A 17,558-nucleotide genomic window follows, 5' to 3' on the forward strand; every position below is an offset into this window, starting at 1 on the left:
CGGTACAGAGGCCCCGTCTGCGATGCAAGTGGAAAGTGGGAAGTGGCGTGGGAAAGGAATGGAAGCTGGACGGGTGCTTCAGTTCAGCAGGACACAACTTGTTACACATATCCGGGTGTCCGTCGCGTGCATATCAGGACGAGGCCATGGACTCGTCGTGCGTTTCACAGATTTACAATATTGTTTATAGCCTTTCGTTTGTTTGAAGATACATCCATCGAGTGTCAGATCAGTCCGGCTCGATGACAGTTTGTTGACGAAGCATTCCGAAATTCGAGTCGGGAGGTATCGTGCGTGGATAATTACAAGCCACGCGTGCAAGAATGACAAAACATGGTTCAGAAAAAGGACAACTTCAGTGACTAACAGGTAGAGAGAGCTCTGGTTGTTTCTTGCAACAACTCTTACGAAGCCCAAACAACACGACGGTCATAGAACATCCTCGCATGATGGCAACCTCTACTGTCACACACCCCGCTGCCGCCAAGGATCCTCAAAGAGGAGGTTCTCAGATAGCACACCAATGGTAGGCAATGACATCACCGCCCGTACACCACCATCTTTGGCAGTCCCGCGCATCACTCTTTCTCCGGGTACGAGGCGGTAAATCCGAAGATAGGTGGGAGCACGGGGAGGAGTTGGCCTCTTGTGTGTTCTTGGCAGCCGCGTATGGTGATGGGGCTGTGCCAATCGCAGAGCTGCTCAAAGCGCAACGGCGTTTCAGATGCGGGTTGCGCATTGAAGAAAGGCAGGCCGATCTTCCCGCTCTCTGCTTCCAAGCTTGCCTATTACTCTTTCTGGTGACTCGCACGCGGGAAAGAGGGCAAGCTCGAGTATTGTGTGGAGTGGTTCATCTAGAAGGAACGCAAGCATCAGGCATATTGTCATTGGATATAAGTCGTGGTGGAATCTTGACTCTTTTCTGTTCATCGAACTGATTGATTGAGTGTGATTGAAGTACAATTGGACTTACACCAATTTGGTCCGAGTCAATTGAGGATTGAGCTTCACGTCTCTATTTCAGAACTATCTCGACCACTTTCAAGTCCACACATTCGCAAAGGTCATGGGCTTCATCATCAAAGCCGCACTTGCGGCGTTGTTGCACGCTTCCCTCACATATGCCCAGGCCGCCGCCACCTGCGCCAATGCTCTCAAGCCGTCGTACAGCGCCCCCGTCGTCGGCGCCGGCTACACGGCGCAGCTCATCGCGACGGGCCTCAAGAAGCCGCGCGGCATCCTCTTCGACCGCGAGGGCGGCCTGCTCGTCGTGCAGCAGGGCACGGGCATCCAGCGGCTCACCTTCACCGACAGCGGCGGCACCTGCCTCGCCGTCAAGGACAGCAAGACGCTCGTCGCCGACAGCGGCCTCAACCACGGCATCGAGCTCTCGCCGGACGGCAGGACGCTGTACGCCTCGTCGGCCGACAAGGTCTACTCGTGGGCCTACGACGCCGCCGGCACCGGGGTCAGCGGCCGGCGGACGCTGGTGCAGAACATGAGCAACTCGGACCACGTGTCGCGGACGCTGCTGCTGTCTCGCCGGGCCGAGGGCGTCCTGCTCGTGTCGCGCGGCAGCAGCGAGAACATGGACATGGAGACGCGGCAGGTCGGCTCCGGGCGGTCGCAGATCCGGGCCTTCAACGTCACGGACCTGCCCAACGGCGGCAGGGACGCCTTCGACTACGGCTCCGGCGGCACGGTGCTCGGCTGGGGCCTGCGCAACTCGGTCGGCGTGGCCGAGGAGCCGCTGACGGGCGGCGTCTTCAGCGTCGAGAACTCGGCCGACCAGATCCGGCGCCAGGGCAAGGACATCCACCAGGACGACCCGGGCGAGGAGATGAACTTCCACGGCTTCCTCAACGGGTCGCTGTCCTCAAAGGAGGGCAACCAGGGCGGCAACTTTGGGTACCCGGACTGCTTCGCGCTCTGGGGCACCGACGTCCCGGACAAGGGCGACATGGTGGTCGGCAGCCAGTTTGCGCTCGATCCCAACGACCAGCTCAACGACAAGACGTGCGCGGACAAGTATGTCGCGCCACGGTTGACCTTTCAGGTAAGTATTGAAGCAGACATTCACTTTCGGGGGCAAGCCTCGAAAAGCCCAGAGAGAAGGCCTGCTAAGAGTATGTTACACAAAGGCGCACATGGCACCCCTTGATATCAAGTTCAACTCCAACGGCACCGAAGCCTACGTAGCGTTCCACGGCAGCTGTAAGTCGCAGACAACCACCTCACCTCGTCTCCCCTGTTCCCTCCCACAATGCACGAAGAGAAATAAAGAACGCACGCTCACATATAGCACACCACACCCTGCAGGGAACCGCAACGACCCGGTAGGCTACAAGCTCTCGGTCGTCTCCTTCGCCAACGGGCAGCCCGTCGAGCCGCCCACCAGCACCACCGCCGCCAAGGACATCCTGTCCAACGCCGACCTGTCGGCCTGCCCGGGCAAGTGCTTCCGCCCCGTCGGCCTGGCCATCGACGACAAGGGCCGCATCTTCATGAGCTCCGACAGCACGGGCGAGATCTACGTGCTGCAAAAGGGGGACATGACCGCCCTCGGCGGCGGCGGTTCCGCAACGAGCACTCCCAACGTCGGTCCTCGTTCGGGTAGATACCGAACGGCCGAGGGCGCCTGGATGGCTGCTGGAGCTGCAGTGCTGGGTTTGCTTGGTGGGATGTTGATGGTTGCTATTTGAGCCATGGTGAGACTTTTTCATCATCACACATGACGATTTATGATATGGGACGAACACAAAGTTTACCTCTTTAATTACGGATTGTTATGCGGTGCTTGTTTTGTATTCTCAAGAATGAAAATGGTTTACAAGTCTTGTAACTCAACCAAAATTTAATTTCAGAGCTGCAAAGGCACACATCGCGATGCCAAGCAAGTGAGTAGCATGATTTGCATAGACCCGAGTCTCGGCACTATTACTCTGCAATACAAGCCCCCTTCGCTACGTGGGGGGCGAAGCCTGAACGCCGTACATGACATCGTCTAATTTCTCCCATTTTGTATCCCTTGTTCTTCCCCTGCGCCCAGGCAAGAAGCCCGGATGTCTACTCCTCCATGGTCTTCACGCACTCCCACTCGCCCTTGAGGTTCTCCTTCCACAGCGTAACCTTGTTGTCGCCGCCACTGACGGCCAGAACGTTGCCGCTCAGCGACCAGCTGACCCGCCAGACGGGGGCGTCGAAGTTGAGCACCTTGCAGTTCCAGGCGCCCTGGCTGCCGGCGTCGCTCGTCCAGATGCGCACCGTCTTGTCCTGGCTGGCGCTGGCGATGTAGCTCTTCTGCAGGACGGTCGGGCTCCAGGCGACGTCGCGGACCCAGTCGGTGTGGCCGGCGAGGGGCTCGCGCTCCTGCTTGTAGCCGTTGGCCGCGGGGTCCCAGGCCCAGATCTTGAGCAGGTTGTCGCAGCCGCCCGTCACGAAGCGGCGGTTGCCGGTGCTGCCGGGGCCCGGGTTGGACGAGACGATGGAGCCCGGGGTGGTGCTGGGCGCCCACGAGACCGAGTTGACGCCGAGGCCGTGGGCGGGGAAGGTCGTGTGCTCGTAGTTGTTGTCCTTGAACTCGAGGACCGAGACGGCGCCGTCGGACGAGGCGCAGGCCAGCAGGCAGCCCGACTCGTGCGGGGACCAGGCGACGATGTTGACCGAGGCCTTGTGCAGGGCAAAGTCGAAGAGCTTCTGCCATGAGCCCGACTGCTCGCGCCAGATGAAGACCTTGCCGTCGTAGCCGGCCGAGGCGAGGATGTTGCCGTACTTGGGGTGTGCCCACGCGACGCACCAGACGGGACCTTCGTGTCTAGAAAGAACCGCAAGCAGTGATTAGGAGACAGATCTCGAATTGAGGTTCTAGTTGGTGAGGATCGAGAGGACGGGGGGGCAGACTTACCCCTTTAGCGTCTCGGTGAGCCTCTGAGTCTCGCCATCGACCTCGAAGATCTTGATCGTTCTATCGGAGGAGCAGGTGGCTAGCCGGCGGCCGTAGTAGTCGAGGACGGCATCATGCTACGTCGGGGGTTAGCTTGGGGCGCAGAGGTTCGGGATCAGCCTCCTCGAGCTGTGATGCTGTTGTTTGTGACGTACGATCATCTCCTCATGACTGGAGTTCGCTATGACTTGGGTAGCCTAGAAGCATCAACTTGGTTAGCTATTGTCTTCCATGCTGTCACCACCGAAATAGAGCGGGCCGTGGAATGAATGAGGGGCATGATGATACTTGGGCAGGGAGCTATACCATTACGAGCTGATTCGGGATCGGCTCAATTGAACTGATCGAAGATACGGGTCTCTTAGATTTGCAGCAAAAGGCTGAATGGGAACGGTCTGGGGCTTGGGCTATTGTGAGGTGTCGCGATGCTGTTTTTATTGTTGAGGCAAAGGGGCGTGACTCTTGATAGCTTGGAGGTTGCTTGCCAAGTGTCTAGAGAGATGCCAGCTACACTGATAACTAATCCTTAGCGCATCAATGCGTTCTGGACAGCACAGCACAAGCCTAAAATGCTGCTGGTTGGGGCACTGACCTCAGGTACCAAATCCAGTGTGTGCAGCACCACCAGAAGGGGGGGCCAAAGTAAATCCGGCACCGGCCTCCAACCGGCTTTTGGCGCTTTAGCGGTTGATGTCACCTGAAGTGCGTGTCTTTCATCCCTAACCAGCCCCAGGCTCAGGCTTGTTCCTTATCCGTTTAGCGCCATTAATCAGCACTCTCTGGGGAAGTGGGGGCTCCATCTTTTTGCATGTGCTTCTCTAAGCCGGAACCATCCTTCGGCTTCCACCATCGCGAACATGGCCTCACACTTCAACATCCCACTCTTCACGACTCCGGCTTTTTGGATCACGATCTCTTTTTGCGGGTCCACCAGGACTTCAAGCATGGACTCATATCTATCATTATATAATTCTTATCTCAGGTAAACCTCTTCCCCTCTTCCTCTTTTTTTCGCTTCGCAAATCGCCACCACTTTCTCAGCGATCCATCCCCCACCACGAACCTCTTCCCGATCAACCTCGGCTCTTGATTCCCAGGCTTTCTGACCTTCGCGATAGTTTATCTACACTTCCGTCGCGATAGAAACAGTTCGCTCTTTTGATCCAAAGCAACGAGACCTCGAAATTTCCCCTTCCTCGTCGCTGATCAGCAACCCGTCACCAAGATGTCGGACAACCTCTGCGGCCCCTCCAATGCTCTCAAGAGCTTCGGAGAGCACGTCGATCGCGATCGCTCCCTCCAGCAGGATCGCCTGACCGGAGCGCCTCAGGGAGGCTCGTCGGTGAGTCTTGCCTCAACTTGCGACTCATTTCGATTTCACTTGCGCTTCACTTTGCCCTTGCTACAATGGATTGTATCCTAACCTATGCAGATCTTCCGCGGTGCCCGACACTCGAACAACGATGAAGCCTTCCAGGCATTCTTGCAGAGCCCGCTTCCCCCAGCTGCCGGACACGGGATCAGCGCGGCTCACCAGCCGGAGCTCGCTCCTCACCATCTTCCGTACGTCCGGACCTTGCCCCGCGTCAACCCCAGAGCGCGCCCCGGCGTCGATACACCTATGCCCAGCCTGAACCGCCCTGAGGATCACGAGCTCGGCCCAGCCGGCTTCAACACCTGGGCTTCTGAATTTGCTGCTGGAGGCACACAGAACAATGGCGTTGGCGCAGCTCCTGGCCAGATGATGAACAATATGGGCCCGGCCCAAGCTGCCTCTCGACCGGGCATGCTTGCCTACGGAGGTGGTCCCATGTACGCGCAGATGGGACCGGCGGCCGCATACCCAGCTCAGTTCCACCAGCCTACCTACCAGCCCTTCATGAACGCTCAGCCGGGTCCCGCTGCTGCTGGTTTGGCGCCTGCCCCCCCGCAGACCACAGTTGCCTCACTGCCTCCCGGCCTGACCGAGGAGGCGCTTGCCGCGCAGTTCGCTCAGCTGAGCACTGAATACGCTGATTTCGAGAACGAGATGGACGCTTACATGGTCGAGAACGGCCCTACCGCGGACGAGCGTGCACTTGCTCGAGCGGAGACAGAGGACACGCAGGCCGTGATGGAGCGCCTAGCTGACCAACTCGATCAGGAGCGTGCCGAGGGACACCCCCTGCTCGCCCCTGGTGCCCTTGGCGCTACCAAGGAAGAGCGGGATGCAATCCTGGAGGAGCGTCGTGTCAAGGATGAGCTCTCTCAGACAGCGCGCGAGATCCTCGACTCGGTTGCTGACAACAACAGCGAGAAGTTTGCCAACTCGAGCTTCCTCGCCCTCATGCGCCGCATCACCGCCCAGGAGGTGGTCCTGATGGGTGATGACTTGATCGATCTCGAGACTGGCCGATCCGTTCTTGACGTCGAGAGCGCCACTCCCGAGACCGATGCCAAGGGCAAAGGCAAGGCTGTCGAGAATGGTGATTCCACCCAGACACCTAGCACCCAGTGAAGGCCGGAGGATGTCCAAACGGCAGGGGTGAGGACTGATGTTTGGACTGCGCCCGGACCCGAGTCGCTCGCCCCATCTCCGTCGACTCCCATATCGACCTACTCACTCTCACCAAAACGTCCCTTTCCACCTGGTACTGAGCTTCCACCGTTTCATTATTTTACGGCTTTGTTATCTTCCAATACCCCGACTTCTCAGGAGTTGCGCGATATGGCCGAGGAGGCCGTCGCTCGAATGAAGTATTTCTCTCCGATTGCATCGCCGGCCGTGCCCTCATCACCTATACGGCCTCTGTCATCAGCTGGCTCAAAGGGTTAGATGGAGCATGGACACGGACAGCGCAGCAGGCTTTTTATGTTTTACAAAAAGGGAGGCACTCATGAATTGTTTTTTTCTTTTTACTCTTGTTCAGTGGTCCCTATGGAATGGTCTATGCGATTTCAAAATAGCATCAACACTGAGCGTCCAGGCAGCATGTATATGAAGCCGGGAGATGCCCATCAGTAATACTGATCGGTATCTTCAGCGACACTCACCTCGTTGAAGTTCTATGTTCTTTGGCGTTGAGGTAGACGGTACACTTGCCAGTGGTATGGAACTTTGATAGAATCATTGCATCACTTGCAAATAAATAAAAGATTGTTTGATTTCTACAACAGGTCTTGTAATATGTGCCCCTCTACCCGATCCTTCTGAGCAAAGCTAAGCTGCCAACATAAATGACGAGAGGCTCTTCAGACCCATACATAATCAACCCTTGTTCTAAGGTTCGCTGAACTATCATATACGATGCAATGATCATCAATCTTCATATCATCACCAGTCTGGAGCCATGCCACATCCCCCACCCACAGCCAACTGTACAGGCTTGCGCATGGGGAGTTCGGCATGCGGCCTGACGCCGGGCTTCTTGGCCCGCCGCCCCTTGAACCCAATCTTGCGGTCGAGCTCCGTGAAGGGCGGTCCTCCCGCGCCGTTGCTCGTGCCGTCCGCGCCCACCTCCCCGTCGCCCTTGCGCACCATCCACCTGCTCGTCCCCAGCGCGGCGTCCAGCTCTTCCACCGGCGGCAGCCTCAGGTAGACCATGCCGTCCGCGCGCTCCTCGACGTCAAACGTCGCGATCGACAGCGCCGAGTCGGTCTTGCAGCTGCCGTCCCCGAGGTCGTAGTTGCGCTTGTGGTACGGGCACGACACCCACGGCGCCGCCTTCTTGTCGCACCCGCTGGCCCCCTCCTTCTCCTCTTGCTGCTGCCCGATAAGCCCGTCGGACAGCACAAAGGCCCGCTTGTGCGGGCACATCTGCTGCGTGGCGAAGTAGCGGCCCCGGACGCGCCACACGGCGAGCTGCGTGTCGCCGCGCTTGATGGTCGCCGAGATGCCGTTGGGCGCGTCGTCGGCGCCCTCGAAGTGCGCCGCCTCGATGACGGGCTGCCACGCCGTCGACGACCAGCGGTCGCGCAGGCCGGCAAAGTCGTCGGCCGCGGCGTCGCGCGGCCAGTGCACGGGGCGGCGCTGCCCGCGCTCGGGCGCGAGCTCCGTGGCGTCGACCGACTCGTCCGTGTTGTCGAACTGGCGGAACTTGGCGGCGATGGCCGGGTCGGCGAGCGCCTCGGCCCACTCGTCGAAGAAGGAGTCGACGAGCTCCTGCATCTGCGCCTCGAGCGAGGCGCAGATGCCCAGGCGGTCGTGCAGGACCACGTCGCGCAGGTAGGCGATGCCGCCCGGCAGGGCCTCGAGCCAGCGGGCCGTGCGCTGGAGCTTGTCGGCGGTGCGGATGTAGAACATGAGGTAGCGGTCGAGGATGGGCACGACCTCGGCGGGCGGCACGTCCTTGGCCAGGAGCTCCGAGTGCCTCGGCTTTGCGCCGCCGTTGCCGCCGACGAAGATGTTGAACCCCTTTTCCGTGGCGATGAGGCCAAAGCTAGTTACGAGGAAGGAGACAATGTCAGTGATCGAAACAAACTGCCAAGAATGGAAGAACCACTTACTCCTTGTTCTGCGCCTCGGCGCACTCGCGCACGCACCCGCTCACGCCGCCCTTGATCTTGTGCGGGCTCCGGATGCTCTTGTACCGCTCCTCGAGCCGGACGGCCATGCCGACGCTGTCGCCGATGCCGAAGCGGCACCACGTCGTGCCGACGCAGCTCTTGACCGTCCGCAGCGACTTGGCGTACGCGTGCCCGCTCTCCATGCCGGCGTCGACGAGCCGCCGCCAGATGGCCAGCAGGTCCTGCTTGCGCGCGCCAAACATGTCGATGCGCTGCCCGCCCGTGATCTTGGTGTAGAGCCCGTACTCGCGCGCCACCTCGCCCATGACGATGAGCCGGTCGGGCGTGATCTCGCCGCCGGCCACGCGCGGCACGACGCTGAAGGTGCCGTTGCGCTGGATGTTGCCCAGGAAGCGGTCGTTGGTGTCCTGCAGGCCGTGGTGCGCCCGGTCCATGACGTGCCGGTTCCACAGGCTCGAGAAGATGCTGCCGACCGTCGGCTTGCACACCTCGCAGCCCAGGCCGTCGGGCGAGGTGCCCGCCTCGCGCATCACGTCCTGGAAGGTCCGGAGGCGCTTCGCCATGACGATGTTGTACAGGTCCGCGCGGGTGAAGTCGAAGTGCGGGCACAGGTTGTTCTTGACCTCGTTGCCCATGTCCTTCATGGCCTTGTTGAAGATGGATGTGACCAGGGGCATGCATCCTCCGCAGCCCGTGCCTGCTTTCGTGCACGATTTCACCTCGCCCAAGCTCTTGCACGAGCCGTCCTTGACGATATTCACAATGTCGCCCTTGTTGACGTTGTGACACGAGCAGATCTGCGTGTCGTCTTCTAGGTCGTCGCCGTCGTCTGCCCCTTCTTTCTTCGCCCCTAGGATGAGTTGTGCTGGTGGTATGTCGAGCTCCTTCTGGTTCTTGACCATGGGAACTAGTTTCACATAGTCGCTCGTGTCTCCTATCATCATGCCACCGAGTAGATACTTCCCATCCTTGGTGAATATGTACTTCTTGTAGATATTTTGAAAGGGGTCCTTGTACGTTAGAGCCTTGACTTGGCCTGCTGCTGCCCCTCCGTTTACTGTGCCGTTGCCGTTGGTCTGCTTGTGGCCGTTTGTCCCGTTTGTCCCGTTTGTCTGTCGCGACCCCTTCCGTGCTGCCTTAGCTGGGAGGTGCTTGGGTCCGTCCCTGTCTGCAAAGAAGTCGCCGAAGCTCGCAACGTCGACGCCCATCAGCTTGAGTTTCGTACTCAAGTCCGGTCGCTTATACAGGCGTGGCTGATGTAGCTTGGCCTGTGTCAGGTTAAACGACAGGACGTCTGCCATCTCGATACCGGGCGCGATCAGACCGAATGTCTGATCCTGCCAGCTTGCACACTCGCCAATGGCGTAGATGTCGGGCTCGCTGGTGGTAAGGTCGTCACTGACAACAATCCCGCCACCGCGCTCTGCACACTCGATCCCTGCTTTCCTGGCAAGCTCATCTCGCGGCCGTACTCCGATCGCGAAACATATGGTCGAGCACGGCAGGTACTCTCCATCCTCAAAGTGCACGCCGACAACATTGTTATCAGCGTCGGCCTCGATCTTCCCTACCTGTCTCGTGAGAAGAACATCCACCCCTAAGCTCCGCACCTGCTCGACCACCATGCCGCCTGCATCGCCGTCAAGTTGTCGACTGAGTACCCATTTGTTGCGCTCGATGACCTTGACCCTCTCGTAGCAGTCAAGATCAAGCATTGCTTTCGCGGCCTCGAGACCCAAGAGTCCGCCGCCAACGACGGCGCCGACTGTGCCTTTCCTCGTCGCGGCAAAGGCAATCAGCCTCTCCAGGTCATCGATCGTCCGGTAGAGAAAGACACCGTTTGCGTCATGGCCTGGTGTGTGGCTTGGGAGAATGGCATCGGAACCGGTGGCAATGACCAGAATGTCATAGGACACTTCACTGCCATCTGCACATGTGACTATTTTTGTTGCGGGAAGAATCTCGGTGACCTTTGTGTTGATGTGGCAGCCGAGAGCACCGTCTGCGAAACCATTGTACTACATAAGCGTGTAAGTAACTCAAGCATGGCAATTATTGCACGGAAAGGACACCTACCCAATCTTCAGAGTTGAGATACAGGTTCTCAATCTTCCTATGCTCGAAGAAAGTTGTCAACCCGACTCGATTGTAAGCCAGATGCGGCTCCTCGCCAATGACAACAATGTCGTATTCTCGGGTTTTGGCGTCGAGTTTCAGCACTTTCTCTCTAAGGGCAAGGCAAACATTAGTTGGGCCTCGACTGAACCCGCCTCGGCGGTTTGCCCTCTCCGACTTACATGAAGCTGATCCCCACCATCCCCAGCCCAACCACAACGATCTTCTTGCGCTGCCCGACAGTCATCTTGACTGACAAGCGGTACCCGCTCGCTGCTGGCGAAAGATGAAAAGAGCCAAGAAGATGACCCCGTTGAAGAGGAGACAGTAGAAGATGCTGATGGGGAAGAAGTTCGTAGACAGCACCATGGCCTGCGAGGCCTGCAACAACGAGAAACCGTCAAAGGATAGATAGCGTGGATAACTGTAAGTCGTTTATACGGTCACTGCTGTAAAAGTAAGAGAGGAGGGAAGACAAGGCAAGAGAGTTTGGGAAATGAAAATGAAAAATGAAGACAATGCTCAAATTGCTTCGCATTTTTCGTCCCTCTCTAGGGATACATCTGAACAAGAGTCTCCTGATATGGATCTATAAGTCGATCAATGGTGAAATGTGCGGGCCCGCCCAATACAAGATCACACCAGGTTGAAGCCTCTGTATCCCAGGCCCCGTTTATCCCCCATCTTGCCGAGCTGTCGCCGCCCCAGCTGTACGCAGGTCCAGCCCAGCCATCAGAGCCATCGGACGGCGCCTCCCCAATCACAAGCCTGCATTGGCAATGCTCCCGGCGTCATAAGGGCGTCGCGAGGATCTCCTCGGGAGATGCGCTTCTCGTTCGAGGCGCGGCGCTGATTTGCGCATTGTGCCGTCAAATGTGGTTGATCAAGATAAGGACTGAGATATGTCGTTCCAAGAACGGGACTTGATAAGAGCAAACCGGCCAATCGTAGCTCTACCCGCAATCTTGAGCCTCTGTTGACGCTCCGCGGAGAAACGGTTTCGCACAATCCGATACAGACTTGACCTATTTTCGTTTCTTCCATTGTTTGGTTTCGATGACAGATGCTTGGATCGTATCGCAGAACCATCTTCAGGCCTTACTCGCAAGTCGAGCACTCCCGACAAGTGACTCCTGTTGCTTACCCCTTGGGTCTCATTCTGACACTCATTGTCAACCCCGAGATGGTCATTAAATCTGTGCCAGCATTGCACGAACGAGTGTTGCTTAGAGGATAGTACAAACCAAATTTTCCAACACTCATCCATCGGGTGACGAGTTGATTTCAAATGGAAGCTTATTGCCGAAAGTCAACAACTCCAGCCATATTGAGCGAAAATACAGTGTCGTGAACTACACTCTACTGCTGGACATCTGCGAGCAAGAAAGCACACAGCCAAATCTCGGTGGCAGACAGGCTCACTTCAAACAAATTGGTATATTGCCCAGCGCAGATGAAATACCTGGCACCCCAAAAGAACATATATGCATGCGCACCCCTTTCCTATCCAAACCCACTCAAAATGCAAAGCCAAAATCATTCCCAATGCTTCTAGGCACAAGAGATCAATCAGGTAGTGCAATGCAGCCCCGGCCACGAAAATTTCAAAAAAAGTAGATACGCCGTACCGAATTTTGCCTCTTGAAAATCACGACTCCAGCCCCCGACCGCCAGCCTGGATGACCAGGACACTGGCCTTGACTCCGCTCGTGGCAACCCACTCTCCGACCGTGCCGACGGTGCCCCTGAAGTCCGTGGCGGCGGCAGAGTCGCCAAACGAGGCGTGGCGCCGGCCGACGATGACGAGATCGCCCGCGTTGCGGCTGGACTTGCCGACGACCTGCTTGGCCTCGGCGATGACGTCGGTCAGGGCGGACTTGCCGTGCGTAGTCACCTCCATGAACGTGACGCGAGGGGAGAGCTCCTCGGGAAGCGAGTTCTTCAAGGACGAGAAGAGACCCAGGTCGTGGGCAGTGGCCTCCTCCACAGTCTTGACGTTGTCGATGTCGGTACCAGTAGCAAGCTTTGAGCCAGCATCGCGAGGGCTTGCCGCGCCGCTGCCCGCAACGGCGACCTCTGGCGGGTGGGTGATGTCGACCTCCTCTCCAGACAGATCGAACCGGCAGATCGTAGCGTTCACATTGGTGTTCTTGGCAAGCCGTAGCACGAAGCGTAGAGCCACTCGGTCATCGACACCGCCAAAGAAGGGGAAGAAGATGTGGTGAGTCTTGTCCGCGACGGGCAGGGACGCCGGCTGGGCGCGAATGCTGTGGATAGACATGGCCGAAACGCTCCTGTGAAGCGATGGCCGATCGGACTTGACTTGACCGCCAAACCCATTGTTGATGAAGATGCCAGTGTTGCATACGGCGTGAGCCAGGCACTTTTGCATGAAGTCCAGATGAGTCCGCGAGTTGAAGCGATCCTGTTCCGAGACCGCTGCGGGAACCGTGGAATCTTCCGTGACAGAGCCGATTTCGCTCCAGGGGATCAAAGCAAAGTCTGAAGCAACCTCGGACGCCTGGCGCGTCAGAGTCTCGGCGTACGAATCGCTGGGAGCGACAACGACCTGACCAGCGGCAGCAAGATTGTTGAGCTGGGAGAAGGTCTTGAAGGTGTTGACAATCGGGTCGCGACGCGAGTACTCTTCAACTTGGGAGACCTGCATGACACTAGATGTACGTTCGGTAAGTTCCAAAATCCGCAGGCCGTGGACCTCGAGGGGGCGCTGTGGAGGCTGAGACACCTGGCCCTGCTGAGCTTGCTCTTCTGGAGGCGAAACAGGTTGTATCTCGCTCGCCTGACCGACGAGGGAGATGAATGTGAACAGGCTAGGAAGACTGTCCAGTCGCAGGTAGACCAATAGACGGCGAATTTGGCTCTCGTTGAGCTTCTCCACCGAATCTTGTTGGCTTGTGGAAGGCGTCAGTGGGTTGCCATCCCAGTCAATCTCGCCGCGCTTCCACTTCTCCAGTTTGTACTGGTACGATTTCGGGTACAGGAGCTTGGTCAAGGGCGTGGTTGTCACGGTCGTTACGACGGCCATAACAACGAACAACGTAAAGGTCCGCTGCGAGAGAATGTTGGCTTGAAGACCGATGTTCTGCTCTCGGTCAGTGGCCGTCATTCACGGGGAGGAGAGGTAAACTTACCAGGACGATCAGCTCGACAAGACCTTTGCAACTCATCAACACACCGATCGTGAAGCTTTCCCTCCAGACCAGACCGTTGAACTTGGCAGCGAGGGTACCGCCGACAATCTTTCCAAAGAACGCGACAGCAGTCACACCGACCACGTAAGCCCAAACCAACCCATCGTTCAACAGACCGAGGTTTGTGTTCAGCCCAGACAGCGCAAAATAAAGAGGGAGGAAGACAACGCTGACAAAATCCTCAATCTTTTCCGTCAGCTTGATGGCGAAGCCACTCTCGCGGGGGCAGATAAGTCCGACCAGGAATCCACCGAAAATGGGATGGACGCCAATAATACCTGAAACAATGTATCAGTATTGCGGGGGAAAACATAGGATATCTGATGCAAAGTGAAGGGGCAAGTCGGGAGAAAAGGACATACCGGTGAACCAAGCGGAGACGAACACGAGGAGGATCGTGAGGCCGATAGTGCCCTGGGTCGGTCCGTTCTGCAGACTGCCGTTCCTTCGCAAGAACCAGTGGAAGGCAGGCTTGACGGCAAAGACGAGAACGAGAATCCAGCCAACGCAGCACAACAAGGCCCACAGAGCAGCCAGACCGTTGGCGTTGTTGACCAGAGCGACGCAGAGGGCGAGCAAGATCCATCCGACGACGTCGTTGCCCACGCCAGCAGCCAGCACAGTGACGCCGACCGATGTGCTCAGCAACTCGAGCTCGGTCAAGATCCTGCACAGCACCGGGAAGGCGGTGATGGCGAGAGCAGTTCCGACGAACAGGGAAAAGGTGCCGAAGCCAATTGGCGAAACTCCATCCTCGTTGTTGAAATGGTTGTAGAGACCGACAGCGATAGCAACACCCAGGGCAAAAGATAGAACCATGCCGAGGAAACCAACACTGACTGCAACTTTCCAGTTGCGCTTGAACATGTGGAGATCAACCTGTGTGCGATGTCAGCTTCAGAAACCAAGGACAGTCACCAGGTGAATATCTACCTCTAGAGCTGTCAGGAACAAGAAAATGATAAGACCGAGGTTGGCGGCATTGTTGAGGACGGGCATCGAGGGAGCCGGGAAGATGGCATCTTTGAAATGCGGAATATGGCCCATAACCGAAGGGCCCAGAATAATGCCCCCAATCACCTCAGCGATGACACGAGGCTGTCCCAGGTATCTAAGAGGGAAGTATAACAGTCGACAGAACACAATGATGAGAGCAGCCTATAGGATGGCGGTCAGCGGAATAGCACTTTGTCGGGGCGTACGGAGCGTGGCTCTCGCAAGACCACGGCATAAGAATCCGATGCCACGCAGCAGGTGTGCCTTTGTTGCAGTCGCACTGCCTATCCCGGTGTAGCTTGGGAGAACAAGGACCCAAGGCATGATGAACGCACCTGGACCATGAACAGCTGGATCGGATTCTTCGGGTCGACTGCAACGCGCGATATGTTAACATCCACATCCAATACCTCCTTTCCCGAGTCAGGGTGAGAGCCACAAGGCGCTCCGAGAGGGATCCCGGCAGCAGCGTTGGGCGGCGCGTCACTTACAAGCAACAGGACTGGCACCCTCGAGAACCCCAGCCTGCGGCGTCGCGCGATCGCCGGTCGACGTCGCCGCGGGCGCGTTGGACGTCGCGGACGCAATCAGCGTCGAGATGACAGTAACGGTCGCCATGTTGGGGTAGATGCTGATCCCCACTGCGGGGGAAAAGCACGGGGGTGGTGTGGTCTGGACGACGAACGGTCCGTCGTCGCGGATGAATTGGCGAGACAAGAGAAGAGGGAGAAAGGAAGGAAAGGAGCTGCGATCCCTTGACGAGCAGGATTGAGGCGCTGCTTGCTCGCAAGTGCGGTTCTCCACGAGAGAACTCGAGACTGACGCGGTGAAGCGTAGATACAAATAGAGGAAGCCAAACCTTGAAAGCGGCACATCGACTAACTAATGGGTCTCTAGTCGATCACTGCCGTTCAGGTATCGCTCTCTAGCGTCTGGGGTGCAAACACATGGGCGAAATACCTCAGATCATCACCCTTACACAGCTATCCGGGGTCTTGGCAGACGGGGTTGTTCAAGTACGGACTGTGGTAATCACATGCAGTCTGTTGCATGCTGACCGCTACGACAGCCGCTTAAAAGAGCCAACACGCTCAAGGCCAGGGCGTACACCGAGCTTGCTATCTTTGGCCTCTCACGAGTCAAGTCCACGCACCGCCGCCATGATTATGCTTCTGGACAAAGGGGAGCAAAGGACCAAGACAGACAACAGCCTCCGGCCCGATCTGGCCCTTTACGACCCTTAACTAATGTCCCTCCTGAAGGATGCAAGGAGGGTGCGCCATTCCTGCTCCCTGTGCGTGCTCGTTGCTAGGTGCTGGCCGGATCAAGGCTGCTGACCAGGCTGTCCGGTACTCAGCTGCCACACCATCTACGTCCCGAGCACTTGGCGCCGCCCCATCTGACCACCTTCCGTCTCCGTTGTCCTCCGCTTCTTATTGAGGACTCGAGGGCGGACGGGCTTTGTCGACGCTGGCCAGTCGTTCCCTTCGCGCACAGGATTAAACATGTGAAGCATGCAACACCATCTCAGGGTAGAGAGACACCAGCGAGAGGAGAAATACTGGTGGATAATCGCCTCGATTAGAAAGTGAACTACGCTACTGTAGGTACCTAGACTAAACCTTATTTAACCTCCTCGATCGTGCCGGATTTGACATCGTAGATGTAGCCAGTAATAGGCACGTCCAGAACCAGCGGGCTCTTCTTCAAGACGGCAATGTCGTCGCGGACGCTCTGCTCGAGGTCGCTGAAGGGTAAAAACGCAATGTGGTCGACGTTCTGGTCTAAATCCTTCCGAACTTTTGCTTTGAGATCGACGTCGGAGAAGGTGAGCATTCCGCAATCGGTCTGCCATATATATATGTGTAAGATACTGGTGGTCAGATGATGTCGGATGGGCTTCTCTACGAGGATAGAGGTAGCTCAGGGTTGTTTGCTGAGCAGCAAAAAAGGAAACCCCCTCGAACGTACGTACATGGTGCACAATGACGATTTCTCGCGTGCCGAGGAGCTGCTGCGAGATGATGACGGACCGCAGAGCGTCAGCGGCTCGACCCCCGGCGTTGCGGATCACATGGGCGGACCCCAGCTCGATCCCCAGCGCCTGGGCCGGGTCCAGACGGGCGTCCATGCACGCTATCACGGCGACCTGGCTGCATGCGCAACAACAACACAACGAGAAAACTTGGTAAGCTTATTCAAGTTGCTTTCCATAGTCGGACATAAAACTTTATCAGAGGAGGGAGGGGACGGCAGTACCGAGAGGGCGGGAGAGCTAAATGGCCCTTGTCAAAGGCGGCGGCATACTTGCCATTGGCCGCTTCGTACTCCGGGGTGATCGAGGTCGGCGACGGCATGGCGGGGGGAGATGCGGTTGGGAGTTAATATTCGAAAGTGACAGGCCAGCCGGGTGCTTTGATGCGGCGCAGCGAGAACTGGGAGGGGGTTTTATGCTCCCCATTTTCATCATCCTTGCTTCTCTTGTCCATCGAAGAATACTACCTAGATATTCCGTGCTTCATCGTGACAAATGCAAGCCCTCAGTCGCCATGAGTGGGGGTTCTGTCGCCATCGCACGGACGGTCAAGAAGAGAAAGCACAGACCCCGCCCGTTAAGCTAAACAGGATGCCGATGTTTGTTCGAGACGCAGTGTATTTTTAGCTCACCCGCCGCCAGTGCTGTCATTGTCATAATTCCTTGGATGGGATATGAGAATGAATAGACGAGGAGATTACCGAAGACGAGATGAATGGCATGGACCCAGTGGCCACAGACGACGTCTATT

The 17,558-nt window shown here is 57.3% G+C and overlaps 6 protein-coding genes across 6 annotated transcripts; 2 read left to right on the top strand and 4 right to left on the bottom strand.

The window, feature by feature from the left end:
• Positions 1 to 1,066: 1,066 nt before the first annotated feature.
• Positions 1,067 to 2,702, top strand: E0L32_001341 (uncharacterized protein; the record flags this gene model as incomplete). The annotated part of the gene is made up of 3 exons (XM_031135409.1): positions 1,067 to 2,056; positions 2,142 to 2,214; positions 2,320 to 2,702. The coding sequence occupies 3 exons, from the start codon at positions 1,067 to 1,069 to the stop codon at positions 2,700 to 2,702; spliced, it is 1,446 nt and encodes a 481-aa protein (XP_030991855.1).
• Positions 2,703 to 3,066: 364 nt separating this feature from the next.
• On the bottom strand, positions 3,067 to 4,104 carry E0L32_001342 (uncharacterized protein; the record flags this gene model as incomplete). Its single annotated transcript, XM_031135410.1, has 3 exons — positions 3,067 to 3,814; positions 3,905 to 4,020; positions 4,099 to 4,104. The coding sequence occupies 3 exons, from the start codon at positions 4,102 to 4,104 to the stop codon at positions 3,067 to 3,069; spliced, it is 870 nt and encodes a 289-aa protein (XP_030991856.1).
• A 1,064-nt stretch (positions 4,105 to 5,168) lies between these two features.
• On the top strand, positions 5,169 to 6,440 carry E0L32_001343 (uncharacterized protein; the record flags this gene model as incomplete). Its single annotated transcript, XM_031135412.1, has 2 exons — positions 5,169 to 5,285; positions 5,376 to 6,440. The coding sequence occupies 2 exons, from the start codon at positions 5,169 to 5,171 to the stop codon at positions 6,438 to 6,440; spliced, it is 1,182 nt and encodes a 393-aa protein (XP_030991857.1).
• Positions 6,441 to 7,256: 816 nt separating this feature from the next.
• E0L32_001344 (uncharacterized protein) lies at positions 7,257 to 10,811 on the bottom strand (the record flags this gene model as incomplete). Its single annotated transcript, XM_031135413.1, has 4 exons — positions 7,257 to 8,361; positions 8,429 to 10,467; positions 10,526 to 10,676; positions 10,747 to 10,811. The coding sequence occupies 4 exons, from the start codon at positions 10,809 to 10,811 to the stop codon at positions 7,257 to 7,259; spliced, it is 3,360 nt and encodes a 1,119-aa protein (XP_030991858.1).
• A 1,401-nt stretch (positions 10,812 to 12,212) lies between these two features.
• On the bottom strand, positions 12,213 to 15,390 carry E0L32_001345 (uncharacterized protein; the record flags this gene model as incomplete). Its single annotated transcript, XM_031135414.1, has 6 exons — positions 12,213 to 13,667; positions 13,717 to 14,054; positions 14,139 to 14,655; positions 14,710 to 14,934; positions 15,108 to 15,145; positions 15,264 to 15,390. 6 exons carry the CDS (start codon positions 15,388 to 15,390, stop codon positions 12,213 to 12,215), a joined length of 2,700 nt encoding a protein of 899 aa, XP_030991859.1.
• Positions 15,391 to 16,395: 1,005 nt separating this feature from the next.
• Positions 16,396 to 17,129, bottom strand: E0L32_001346 (uncharacterized protein; the record flags this gene model as incomplete). Its single annotated transcript, XM_031135415.1, has 3 exons — positions 16,396 to 16,676; positions 16,744 to 16,908; positions 17,024 to 17,129. The coding sequence occupies 3 exons, from the start codon at positions 17,127 to 17,129 to the stop codon at positions 16,396 to 16,398; spliced, it is 552 nt and encodes a 183-aa protein (XP_030991860.1).
• Between the last annotated feature and the right edge of the window lie 429 nt (positions 17,130 to 17,558).

The sequence above is a fragment of the Thyridium curvatum genome (genome assembly GCF_004353045.1).
Source record: "Thyridium curvatum strain D216 chromosome Unknown NODE_5_length_802575_cov_81.998223, whole genome shotgun sequence".
Classification (NCBI taxonomy): Eukaryota; Fungi; Ascomycota; class Sordariomycetes; order Thyridiales; family Thyridiaceae; genus Thyridium; species Thyridium curvatum.